Genomic DNA, 13,389 nt, shown 5'->3' on the forward strand with positions numbered 1-13,389 from the left:
AACTATGGCAAGTTCTTAAAGAAATGGGAGTGCCTGATCACCTCATCTGTCTCCTGAGAAATCTCTATGTGGGACAAGAAGCTACAGTTAGAACTGGATATGGAACAACTGATTGGTTCAAAATTGGGAAAGGAGTACGACAAGGCTGCATTTTGTCTCCCTGCTTATTTAATTTGTATGCAGAATACATCATGCGAAAGGCTGGGCTGGATGAATCCCAAGCTGGAATTAAGATTGCCGGAAGAAATATCAACAACCTCAGATATGCAGATGACACAACCTTGATGGCGGAAAGTGAGGAGGAATTAAAGAACCTTTTAATGAGGGTGAAAGAGGAGAGCGCAAAATATGGTCTGAAGCTCAACATCAAAAAAACGAAGATCATGGCCACTGGTCCCATCACCTCCTGGCAAATAGAAGGGGAAGAAATGGAGGCAGTGAGAGATTTTACTTTCTTGGGCTCCATGATCACTGCAGATGGTGACAGCAGCCACGAAATTAAAAGACGCCTGCTTCTTGGGAGAAGGGCAATGACAGGCCTAGACAGCATCTTGAGAAGTAGAGACATCACCTTGCCAACAAAGGTCCGTATAGTTAAAGCCATGGTTTTCCCAGTAGTGATGTATGGAAGTGAGAGCTGGACCATAAAGAAGGCTGATCGCCGAAGAATTGATGCTTTTGAATTATGGTGCTGGAGAAGACTCTTGAGAGTCCCATGGACTGCAAGAAGATCAAACGCATCCATTCTTAAGGAAATCAGCCCTGAGTGCTCACTGGAAGGACAGATCATGAAGCTGAGGCTCCAGTACTTTGGCCACCTCATGAGAAGAGAAGACTCCCTGGAGAAGACACTGATGCTGGGAAAGATGGAGGGCACAAGGAGAAGGGGGCGACAGAGGACGAGATGGTTGGATAGTGTTTTCGAGGTTACCAGCATGAGTTTGACCAAACTGCGGGAGGTAGTGGAGGACAGAGGTGTCTGGCGTGCTCTGGTCCATGGGGTCACGAAGAGTCGGACACGACTAAACGACTAAACAACAACAAATCTCTCATGGGGTAGGCACACAAAGAGGAACCCTCCAATGATGATCACAAGATCTGGGTCAGTTCATTTGGGGAGAGGCGGACATTGAGGTATTGTGGTCCTGAACCATTTAAGGCTTTATAGGTCAAAACAGTACTTTGAATTGAGCCCAGAAATTAATTGGCAGCCAGGCCAGTATCGGTGTGATATGCTCAAACCTTTATTATACCATGATAAAGGACAAAAGTGGCAAGGACCTAACAGAAGCAGAAGATATCACGAAGAGGTGGCAAGAATACACAGAGGAATTATACCAGAAAGATATGGATGTCTCATACACCCCAGGCAGTGTGGTTGCTGACCTTGAGCCAGACATCCTGGAGAGTGAAGTCAAATGGGCCTTAAAAGCACTGCTAATAACAAGGCTAGTGGAAGTGATGATATTCCAGCTGAACTATTTAAAATTTTAAAAGATGATGCTGTTAAGGTGCTACGCTCAATATGCCAGCAAGTTTGGAAAACTCAGCAGTGGCCAGAGGATTGGAGAAGATCAGTCTACATCCCAATCCCAAAGAAGGGCAGTGCCAAATAATGCTCTAACTACACTCATTTCACATGCTAGCGAGGTTATGCTTAAAATTCTACAAGGCAGGCTTAAGCAGGATGTGGACCAAGAACTCCCTGAAGTGCAAGCTGGATGTAGAAGGGGCAGAGGAATCAGAGACCAAATTGCAAGTATGCGCTGGATTATGGAGAAAGCTAGAGAGTTCCAGAAAAACATCTACTTCTGCTTCATTGACTATGCAAAAACCTTTAACTGTGTTGACCACAGCAAACTATGGCAAGTTCTTAAAGAAATGGGAGTGCCTGATCACCTCATCTGTCTCCCTGCTTATTTAACTTATATGCAGAATTCATCATGAGAAAGCGCTGTGCTGGGTGAATCCCAAAATGGAATTAAGATTGCCAAAAGAAATATCAACAACCTCAGATATGCACATGACAACCTTGATGGCAGAAAGTGAGGAGGAATTAAAGAACCTTTTAATGAAGGTGAAAGAGGAGAGTGCAAAATATGGTCTGAAGCTCAACATAAAAAAACACTAAGATCATGGCCACTGGTCCCATCACCTCCTGGCAAATAGAAAGGGAAGAAATGGAGGCAGTGAGAGATTTTACTTTCTTGGGCTCCATGATCACTGCAGATGGTGACAGCAGTCATGAAATTAAAAGACGCTTGCCTCTTGGGAGAAAAGCAATGACAAACCTAGAAAGCATCTTAAAAAGCAGAGACATCACCTTGCCAACAAAGGTCCGTATAGTTAAAGCTATGGTTTTCCCAGGAGTGATGTATGGAAGTGAGAGCTGGACCAGAAAGAAGGCTGATCGCCGAAGAATTGATGCTTTTGAATTATGGTGTTGGAGGAAACTCTTGAGAGTCCCATGGACTGCAAGAAGATCAAACCCATCCATTCTGAAGGAAATCAGCCCTGAGTGCTCACTGGAAGGACAGATCCTGAAGCTGAGGCTCCAATACTTTGGCCACCTCGCAAGAAGAGAAGACTCCCTGGAAAAGACCCTGATGTTGGGAAAGATTGCGGGCACAAGGAGAAGGGGACGACAGAAGACGAGATGGTTGGACAGTGTTCTCAAAGCTACCAACATGAGTTTGATCAAGCTGCGGGAGGCAGTGGAAGACAGGAGTGCCTGGCGTGCTCTGGTCCATGGGGTCATGAAGAGTCGGACATGACTAAACGACTAAACAACAACATGCTCTAACCACCTTGCCCCTGTGAGCAACCTGGCAGCCCTATGTATACTGCATTGCAGTAATCTAACCTAGATGTTACCAGAGCAGAGACAACAGAGATTAGGCTATCCCTTTCCAGGTAGGGGTGCAACTGGGCCACCAGCGGAAGCTGATGGAAAGCACTCTGCACCACTGAGGCTACCGGACCCGTAAGTGACAGCATAGGACCCTGAAGCACCCCCAAGCTGCGAACCCACTCCTTCAGAGGGAGTGTAACCTGATCGAGAGCAGGCAGCATATGATTATTATTATCAATTTGATATGATAAAAAATAATTGTACCATTTATACTCTGCTTATATCATCACATGATTTTATCATTTACACTCAGTTTTTGCATCATGTATCAAATAACTGTTTGTTCACAAATAATTCAGAACAAAATGTAAAACAACCAACATAGCAAATGTAAAAACAATCTAATTTTAAAAACTGTAATTTCAGCATGACTAAAACAAAACTTAAGCAGAGCATAAAGCACTGAACACCTTTTAAAATAGGTTTTCAAAACCCATCTTAGACACGAGAAGAGAAGGGGCCTGATAGATCTCCACCAGGCAGCAATAATATTCCTCAGTTTTGGCACCATAACAAAGAACACACTCTTTCTCTCTCTTGTCCATCCTTCCTCCTCTAAAGCTGACTTACGCAGGTTCCTATAGAGGCCAACCTTGGAATAATTTGTTCCCAGGTCATTAAATATTTTAAAGGTCTGCAACAACACTTAAAGTTGAGTCCAGAAACAAGCACCAATGTAGCTGGTAAAAGATTGGAGGTATACGGTCTGATCTCGTCAGCACATTTTGGACCAAGTGCAGTTTCTCCAATGGTTTTTAAGAGGTCTTTGGATTGCTTCATGCAATAAGATCTCACTATTTAGTCTACCGGTAGTTCCATCAAACTGAGGGGGCAGAAGTTTGCACACCTATTCACTACTTAATTCCTCTCCAGTGCCAAAGGTAAGTCAAAATTGCCTTTAAAAATTAGAGAGATGGCATGAATCTGGCCTGGGAAAGGCTAACAGTTCCAGGTTTCCCTAGATGCCAAAAGGCCTGCTTTGAATCAACAGTGAAATGCTGCACAGAAGCTTCACTTGTTTTTTCCTCTCTTTTGGGGGGAGGGGAAAGAGAGAAACTCTATGTCAAGTTTCTTTAACTCACAATCCATTGAGCTAAATACAGCCCATCAGCCATAGCCCACCTCCCATTTTGCTGTGGCAAAAATAGTACAATTGTTAAGCACTTGGAAGGTCACAACATATGGCTGGAGGGCTGTGTTTGGCTCGGTAGGTCACATGTTGTGCAGCAGTGCTCTGCATTTTCTGTTCGCTTAAAACCTTTGTATTTTTCACCTGGTTGTTTTAAAGCGCTAGTCTCTACTTTACACTGATACATGCATCCAGGGAATATAAAGGGATCTGGATTTGTTTTCCCTTTCATATTGTTTAATTATGCAACAGTGAAAGAAATGCTGAAAACATATATATTGACATCAACATGTCTGCAGTTGGTAAAGTTAGCACTATGGTCCATGTAGTTTTGCATATGTAGATTATATTTTTGGAAAATGTATACCTTATGTTAAAAGAAAATTGATACATCTGGCTTCAATGTGGAACACTTTGTGTTGCTTTATTTTGTACACCACTCTGAGGGCCTTCCAGATTATAAAACATGAATACAGACACACACTCACTCCCTCTCTCTCTCAGACTGAGAAAAGCAAATCAATAGTACAAGTGTCCACTGAAGGTACAAGGCAACTAACTGGAATTTTTGGAGTCTGACCGTATGACTAACTTACTGCTTCAAGATAACAACAAGGGCAGTAAGCTCTTGCTGAAGTCTGCAAATATTTACATGCTCTTACATTTATTATGCGGAGAGTATAAGTGGTGGTTTTGAAATGTTATTATTATTTTTTCCAAACATAAACATTACATATAGCTTATCACTTGATTTTTTAAAATCCTATTTGGTTTGAAATAGTTTTGTACTTACCTCCACTTGCATACTCCATGATTAAGTAGAGCGTTTTTTCGGTTTCAATTACCTCGAATAATTTAACTGGAAGAGACAAGAACTGATTTAGAGATTAACATCAGTCTTACCTATATAGACAATATTTGTTACTGGACTTCAGTTTTATTTACCATTTCAAATAGTGACCTTAAACACCATGGGGAGGCAGGGTCAATACATATTTTAAATCTATTTTTCCCTGCCAGGCACATGAACATTACACACTGGTGCCTTACAGACACTCAGGTCAAGTGTCTACCAAATATCCTTTTACTGGAACGGCTAAAGGCTGAATCTGCAAAACATGTCCTCTGCCACAATCTCTCCCCAAGCTGAAGCCCTGAGTCACAACCCAGAGAACTGTTTGCCTAGCGCTGCAATATACAACAAAGCTTTTGATTTCCCCCTTGAGCAACTCAGACCCCAAACCGCATGATAAGCCGCAACAGAAACATAGGGGGATTTTAAAGCAGTATATAGTAAGGAATAAGTATTAAAATAGAAATACCAGAAGCAGCAATGAACATCAACCTAAGGGGAGCTCCCTGGACTGCTGCTGTAAGTATTTGCTATGTATGTGTTGATGCAGGACTAATTTTGCAGTATTGAGACCACTTACAAAATCAATGAAGCAGGTCCTCTAAGTGCTTTCAGGAAGCATCAATTGATTGTGTTTTAGAAAACTGACATATCACATTTTTCCTAGGCACACACATCAACGACTAATGCAGAAATATTCTGCTTTTTCATATGACTATCTACACTAGACATTAAAGTAATAGTATTTAAGACCTGAAGAATAAAAAAATACAGCTCTTCAAATGTAACTGGATAAAGGGGTAAAATAACCGTATCTGATAAATAATTATTTAATAATAGAATCTGAAATAAGCCATTACATCGTCTACGAAACTACCAGACCTGCTACCAAAGTATCATATTTATAAGGCATGTAATATATTTCTTCATTAGGAGATAGTTTGCTTTGTGTATGATAAGCATAGCTTGGTTGTTCCCAGGACATTGTTTCTGAAAAGTTTACCAGAAAGTGTCCTTTGTTTCAAAGGGCACAACGTTTAGGGAAAGGGCTGCAGCCTGGCAATCACACATCTGTTTTCCATTCATAAAGTCAGTGCTGGGAGAGAGAGTCCAGTCTGGAGAGCCATTATCAGTCTGTGTACACAAATACTGGGATAGATGGACCAATGGTTTGACTCAGTATAAAGCAGATTCTCATGTTCCTATGGTTGTGATAATCCAGCACTCAATTATGTAATAACGTAATGTAAGACAAGAGCTCGTTGTCGCTAAGATTTTAAAAATTATTTCCAATTGCCAATCATTTTCTTACAGAACACGAAGAACTATGAAGAAGCTCTCAGCTTCATAATACATGCATACATCATTATTCAATTATTCATGCTAGGGTATGATTTGTGCTTAAATCCTAAGTGGTGGGTATTTATAGATTGAGTTGGATGAAAAGTGCTCATCTAGCTGTTGGAAGAGATTTATGGGAATAAGCTACATTGACTTTCAGTGTTACAGTAGAGCCACTAATCACTTCCAAGTCCTATCTTGACATCACCCTTTTAAAGTTAGCACTGTTATCTTTGGATCGCATTTGTATATATATTTAAAATTCCCATGCTTATCAATCCGAAATTCCCTCTACAAACCTGATAATGCAGAAACTGATAGTAAATTACACTTCATATTGTAAATGTCAAACCACTGTGTGGAGACTCAAGAACTAGCTTCAATCTTCTCGTTGCCACGTCACAATATGCACAGCTTAATTACTTCCCGCTTTGATCAACCATAGTTAGTCACTGGCAACATTCAGATGTAACACTAGAACATAGTTTAGCATGACATGAACAAGACTAGTCTTCTTCCCCGGTCCTGTGTGTTCCCTATAATACCTCAAGAACTGCATCTCCCCATATGAACTAACCCAGACCAGGCAATCATAGTCTGAGGCTCTTCTTTGTGTGCTTCCTCCATGAGGTCCAGAGGGCCTTTCTGTGGTGGCTCCCCACTTGTTTAATGCTCTGCTCAGGGAGGTTCACTTGGCACCTTCATTAAATATCTTTAGATGCCAGGTGAAAATATTCCTCTTCCCCTAGATCAGGCATGTCCAACTCCCAAGAGACTGTGATCTACTCCCAGTATAAAAATACTGGAAGTGATCTACCCATGGAGGGGGGGGGGAGTTGTTGCGCTTTTCTTGGGGGGGGAGTCTAAGTTGTTGACTTTTTTGGGGGGAGAGCCACAGGTGTTTAGTTTTTTTGGGGGGGGGACTCGCTCACCTAAAACAACGACGCAGCGGGAATGACTACTTCTGTTTCCAAACTCATCAGCAAAAAAACAATTAAAGACCGCCCTTTTGACATGACGGAGGAACAGAGCAAGGGAGGCGGGGGACTGGGACTTTCACTCCATTGTTTTTCTCTTTCTCCGATTGACAGGGATCCCACGATCGACCGCGATCATATGGGGATTGACCTGTCGATCACAGTCGACTGGTTGGACATCCCTGTCCTAGACCTTTGATAAATTAATCTATGGTCTTTTAAACTGTGGAGGGTGGTGTTGTTCGTTTGTTATTATGGTATGTATTTTTGTGTTTTTATATTGTAAACCACCCTGTGATCTTCCTATGAAAGGCAGTATAGAAATTGAATTCATCATCATCATCATCCACTGGGAAGAGCTGGGATCATGGTTTGTCACTAACTATAAGAAGTTTAATAAGAAAGGTCCATATCCCTTGTTCTGAAGAAGGAATATTTTGAAACTGAGCAGAATTACTGAGAAACCATGACACAAAGAAATCCTGTTCAAGGGAAACCAAATGTAAAAGCATTCAAGCTCCTCTTACTTGCTATGCAAGGGGAGCAACTAGATAGAGAAAGCCTGCAAGAAGGCCAAGCTCATACACTTTGCGCTAAACTACCGTTTCAATGCAACATCTGAATGCAGCCAATTGTGTCTGAAAGTGGCAAATTATTGCAAACCAAGATGATCTGAAGGCGGCTGTCTATTTTTGTTTTTAATTAGATTTTCAAACTATTACAGTATAGTCCTAGAGGATTCCAGAAGTTTAATGTGATCAGTATTGACTGGACTACAGATTTAATCTAAGAACAGTTATTTCCTGGCAGTTGAAGACTAGCTTCCTCTTTATTTTCTTCTCCCTGATGAATAGGTGTCAAAGCTACAAAGCCTACCCAATGTACACAGCAGAATCTAAGCAATGTTAATTGGAAGAGATCTTGGCTACTTCTGAATGCTAGATGCAGGTAGCACAATTAAATCACTTTTGCAAAAGACATGTTTGCTTCAATTTTAGATACAGCATGTGAATGTGTCACTGGGTTCTGTATGAACTACAAATGCTAACAAGTTCCGATACTAGTTTTCAATACTGTATATTAAGTCTGAACTTTGTATCAAGAATATTGAACCGCATAGGAATGGAATTCCCTCAGAAACCACACTTATAAATGACAGTATCAATTACCACTTATTTTTACACTGAGCTTAATTTTAGGTTGACTCGAATTTTCATAGTAAATGTGATAGAGGTATTGGGGATTATGTAGAAGCTGTCAGAGAAACCTGAGTCGACTGGAGATTTAAAGTGCTGAGTCAGGGAATAGCTGAATCTCTTATTTAGGAGACATGGGATTTATTTTATAAGCTTAGAAACATGTTTGAGCAACAGCATGCATCGTTTTAAACTCTGACTATCCCCATTCTCTTCAGGAAAAGCAAAAGGGAACTTCAAAACTGGAATGTATCTTTAAACCAATATACCCCTTAATACTACAAAATTAAGTAAAATATTGTAATTTAATGTTCCTCTTTAACATTCTCCTGAATAAGACATCTGAAACATCAACTGGACTGCGTTTGTTGCCCAAAAATGTCCTCTGAGAGGAAGCTGCTGGACTTATTGTGCCTAAATATGTAGCAATGGATAGGCAATGGATAGGCATTCATATAGGACATGCTGGCTAGTAACCATGCAAACAACTGCCTCTATTTCTTGAGTTATCAAGAACCAACTTGTTATTCAGGCTCTCTGCTTACGGTACACTATATCCTGAGGGTTCATATGATGAATACATTATTTTGCCTAGCAGCAAGGGAGAGGCATTCAATGAAGGCAAGTTTAAGCAACAAGTGATGAGCTTTACTGTTGTACATCAATTTATGACTTCTGTAGAAAGCAACAAGCAAATAAACTAAATAAATACTACACAGATGTTGTTGTGATCAAGTCCATCTTGCCAGCAGGGTTTTTGATTTCCCCCCTCTTTTTAATTGGACATGAGGAGTTTCTTGCACAACTTTGTGGAAAGGTGGGATTTGCAAAAGCAGTTTGAATGTGGCACAGGGGACAGCCACTGAAATCTTGTATTGTGTACAAAAGCCCCATAGGCTGAAGAGCCATAATGTATTTTTTAAATAATTTTTTTAAAGCCATTAATTTCAGTTGGAGGACACTCAAATATAAATTTAGAGCAACACCTCTGTGATTGACGTGTACATGTATGGAATAATAGAAACAGAAGCCTTCACACATTTTATCACATGGGGTAACGTGTAAGTAATACACAAAGCTAGTTAAGTTCACCTAAAGCAAAAACATGAACCCCGTCAAAAATTACTGGGATAATGGAAAACCTTCATATTCTCTCTATCTCTGAGGGATGCATCAAAAGTAGCACTAGCAGAGTTGTACTGAGACAGGGACACAACTACTTCCTCAATCCCCTGCCTACCCCCAAAATCTTCTTCAGCTGGTCCCCCATCCTTCAGAGCTGAATTTTGAGGGCGAGCAGGGCACCGCACGAGAGAGGAGAGATTTCTGTTCCACTAGCACACATGCCTTATATTAGTGGAATGGGAGCATGGGATGCCGCTCATATTTTATAAACACACACATACTTTTAGTCAATTAACTAATGAATATATATTTATAAATACAGTTATTCCCACTTCTCAGCCCTCAAAAGTAAAAGCCTTTAACACATGCCTTACCTATATTGGGATGGTTTAAAATCTTCATTATCCTCACTTCCCTGAACAGCTGGAACGGAGAGAAAAAAATACAACCGTTTATGATTTTTTAAAAATCAGCCGTTTCTTTTTATTTTAAAGGGTGTATAATCACATTTTAGGAACTTGGAAAAGGGTTCTTATATCTGAAAAAGGTTTAAGAAACACCCCAGCAAAAAGCAAGCCACACATATTGGGACACAAAGCTGTAACAAGCTGATGCTAAAGAGATTTCAGAAGGACATTCAAGCTTCTTTGCATGTCTTCTTAATCTGAACTCTAGAAATACTTTAGTGCTCCAAGTGCCAAAGGATGAACATTCCAGGAATAATTATACAGTTTGATATGTATCTGGAATCTGTCCAGTTCTGGGTCAAAATAAAATGTTTACCTCAAAAGGTTTCACAATGATTTTTGTGACTGTGCCAACAAGCTAGCACAAGTATCTAATAAGAATAGTGGGCAGACATGAAGGAGAAATTTCATTGCTGTATGCTTTCCTAGTGGTGACATCCAAGGTATAGAAGAATGGCCCAGTTTGCAGTGTTCAAATGAGACTCTATGATCTGTGTATGTCTGAATAAAACCCACAGGTCTTGCTAATTAATTAAGACAACGCCCAAAAATTTAGTTGCTTATGCTTTAACAAGGGCTGTGCAATTCCTTCCCACAAATACTGCTTTTTTTAAAAAGAAGGTTGTAATAAAACCTCCCAGAACACTACAGATTTAACAGTGCAGCTCAAGACCTCTAACAGTAATCTGCTTTTTCATATTGCAAGATAAACAAAAAGCAATCATAAGAGTTGGCAGCGGATTAAGTCAAATGTCAGCTATATGGGGCACTTCCTGGGATACCTGGCAGATGTAAGGGATTTAAAATATATATATACTATATTAAAACTTCTCTTTTTCAAAGTCTGAGATAACATTGAATAAAAATTCCCAAATTCCTCATGTATATATTTAGCAAATTGCTCCATCTATTCCTGAGACTGATGGTAGCCAATCACTCAGAGGGCAACATCACAAAAGGATTCCTTTGGGGTTTAAAATTATATCAAGGAGGAGGAGAAAACTCTGGTCCTCTTAAGTTTCCAGAGATGCCTACACAGAAGAAATAGTGGGACCTACAAGTTTATCCATCTGTCGTTCCTTTCCTTTCCTTTCCGTGTAAAAAGTCTATTATTGCATTATGTTGCTAGGCCATTTGCCTTATACTAAATGCACATTCAATAATTAGCAAATCTGAATCCATGTTTAAATATTTTTAGTTCTTGCCTCACAAACAATGCAACTTCCATTGAAGCATTGACAAATAAAGTACATGATAGACAGCACGTATAATTTGGAGGGTGTCGGGTGTCCAGCTTTTGAAGGCTCCCCAAGAATGAAAAGTCTGCTTCCTGGGAAGTGCAGTAATCTTGCAATTCTCTGCAAAGGAGTGCTCTGCTCTCACATCCTTTCAAGAAACCCAGGATTCCAGATGGCTGGTACTCTCAAGCATTTTCTTGATTATTTTCTAAAAGCTGCCCTTAATGCTAAAGGAGGGAGAGCAATCAAGTGGTTTTGTATTAAACCAACGACTCTCCTTAAGAGATATATTAGGGCATTGCTAGAATAGTATGTGGAAAAATATGGTGAGTCAGCATACAAACTAGGTAAAGGTAAAGGGACCCCTAACCATTAGGTCCAGTCATGACTGACTCTGGGGTTGCGGTGCTCATCTCGCTTTATTGGCCAAGGGAGCCAGCGTACAGCTTCCAGGTCATGTGGCCAGCATGACTAAGCTGCTTCTGGCGAACCAGAGCAGCACATGGAAACGCCGTTTACCTTCCCGCCGGAGTGGTACCTATTTATCTACTTGCACTCTGACATGCTTTCGAACTGCTAGGTTGGCAGGAGCAGGGACCGAGCAACGGGAGCTCAACCCGCTGCGGGGATTCGAACCACCGACCTTCTGATTGGCAAGTCCTAGGCTCTGTAGTTTAACCCACAGGAAAGCAGCATAATTTTATAGTCTGAAAGTCTAGCAACAATCCAGGTTACCATGAACAGCTGAAAGGAAGCAGGGAAAAGTGCACAATATCCAAGAGAGAAACCATGGGGAGGGTGGAGTACTAAGTCCTCCCCTCTTTTCACCTGAAAGCCACACCCAGGTTGCTTTCCCCAGTAGAGATTCCTGTCTTGGGCTTGCAGCATTTCAAGAAAAATCCAATTGGATTGAGAAGGGCTGCAGTGAGGGAAGGGGATAGGTTAAGCCCCAACTCCATCCTGCTGCTTTTCAGTTTTTCCACAGGAGTTGGGTTCCCAGACTTGAATCTGTCATTCACTTTGTCTCTGTATTGGTACTATTTTTAACTGGTTTTATATGTGGAACTGTTTTCAAAATGTTTGTATTGTTTTTATATGGAAATGTTTTAAATTGTTTTTAGACATGTTTTATGGTAACAACGGTTTTATAACGGCATATTCCACAGTTGTAAACTGCCCTGAAACATGGTGCAGGGCAGGAAAGACGTCTAGTAAAATAAATAAACAAATGTGCAGCTCCAGTCTAAGAAAGTGCATCCCAGTAAATGCTTAATGTTTAATACATTTTGCCCATGAGACAAAACAGCAGAAGAAACAGAGGCTCTTGTTCAGTTTATGCAGCAGTTTGGAGTACTAGAATAAGGAAATAAGACGGATAGGTGTTATTTCAGACTTTTTTCATATGTAAATTCCTAGTTCAAATGGGATCAAATTCATCAGATAAGACTGTGCACTTTATCCCACCCCCTGCAAAATGCAGGAAAAAGTCAGCATTAAGTTGAAACCACCATGGACTATGGACTTCACCGAAAAATGCCAACACAAAGTTAAAACTAAGTCAGGGCTAACATGAAAAATACTACAAAGGGATATGAACAAAAATACCTGAATGGCTAAACAGCTAAGTGAACCTACCTTCTGTAGACTGGTTGGGTTCAACTGTGTTTTGTCGATTATTTTTATTGCAACCTAGAGAGAAAATGGTTTACAGTTAATATTTGTTAACAAATGATTTCATGTTACAGTTCAGAGATATTGGTGATGGTAAATGCACCACCCTTTGAGCACAGACTGCACAAAACAAAATGACAAACACATCTGACATGATCTGAAGATTCAACCATTAGCACTTAAAACCTGTGGATCGGGGATGCTGTGAATCTATCATGAGCTTCCATAGGAGTATCACACAATCTTTGTCCAAAATCAATCACAAGCGGCATTCCATCACATGCAACTTATGTGGCACCTGTATCTGTGAGAACCTAACCTGAAGGCAGTCATCAGCATCATATAAAATGGAGTTGGTGCTCAAAAAGCAAACATGCGACTTGGCCACCAAAACAAAACAGAAATAAACTGGATAGAAAATAATTCAGGGCTCACATTAGTTTATCATTAATGAGATCTGAAAGAGGTTCTAAATATTGTT

The 13,389-nt window shown here is 40.5% G+C and overlaps 1 protein-coding gene across 6 annotated transcripts in view; it reads right to left on the bottom strand.

Moving 5' to 3' along the window:
- MARK3 (microtubule affinity regulating kinase 3) overlaps window positions 1-13,389 on the bottom strand; it is a 71,527-nt gene that overhangs the window by 35,649 nt on the left and 22,489 nt on the right. For all 6 annotated transcript variants that reach the window (XM_077923833.1, XM_028703512.2, XM_028703431.2 and 3 more), the window contains 3 exons: window positions 12,873-12,926; window positions 9,907-9,955; window positions 4,834-4,899 (listed from right to left, as the gene is read on the bottom strand). In XM_077923833.1, coding sequence (XP_077779959.1) covers window positions 4,834-4,899; window positions 9,907-9,955; window positions 12,873-12,926 — 169 coding nt within the window. The remainder of the gene's footprint in view (window positions 1-4,833; window positions 4,900-9,906; window positions 9,956-12,872; window positions 12,927-13,389) is intronic.

This window comes from Podarcis muralis, chromosome 1, assembly GCF_964188315.1.
Source record: "Podarcis muralis chromosome 1, rPodMur119.hap1.1, whole genome shotgun sequence".
Lineage (NCBI taxonomy): Eukaryota > Metazoa > Chordata > Lepidosauria > Squamata > Lacertidae > Podarcis > Podarcis muralis.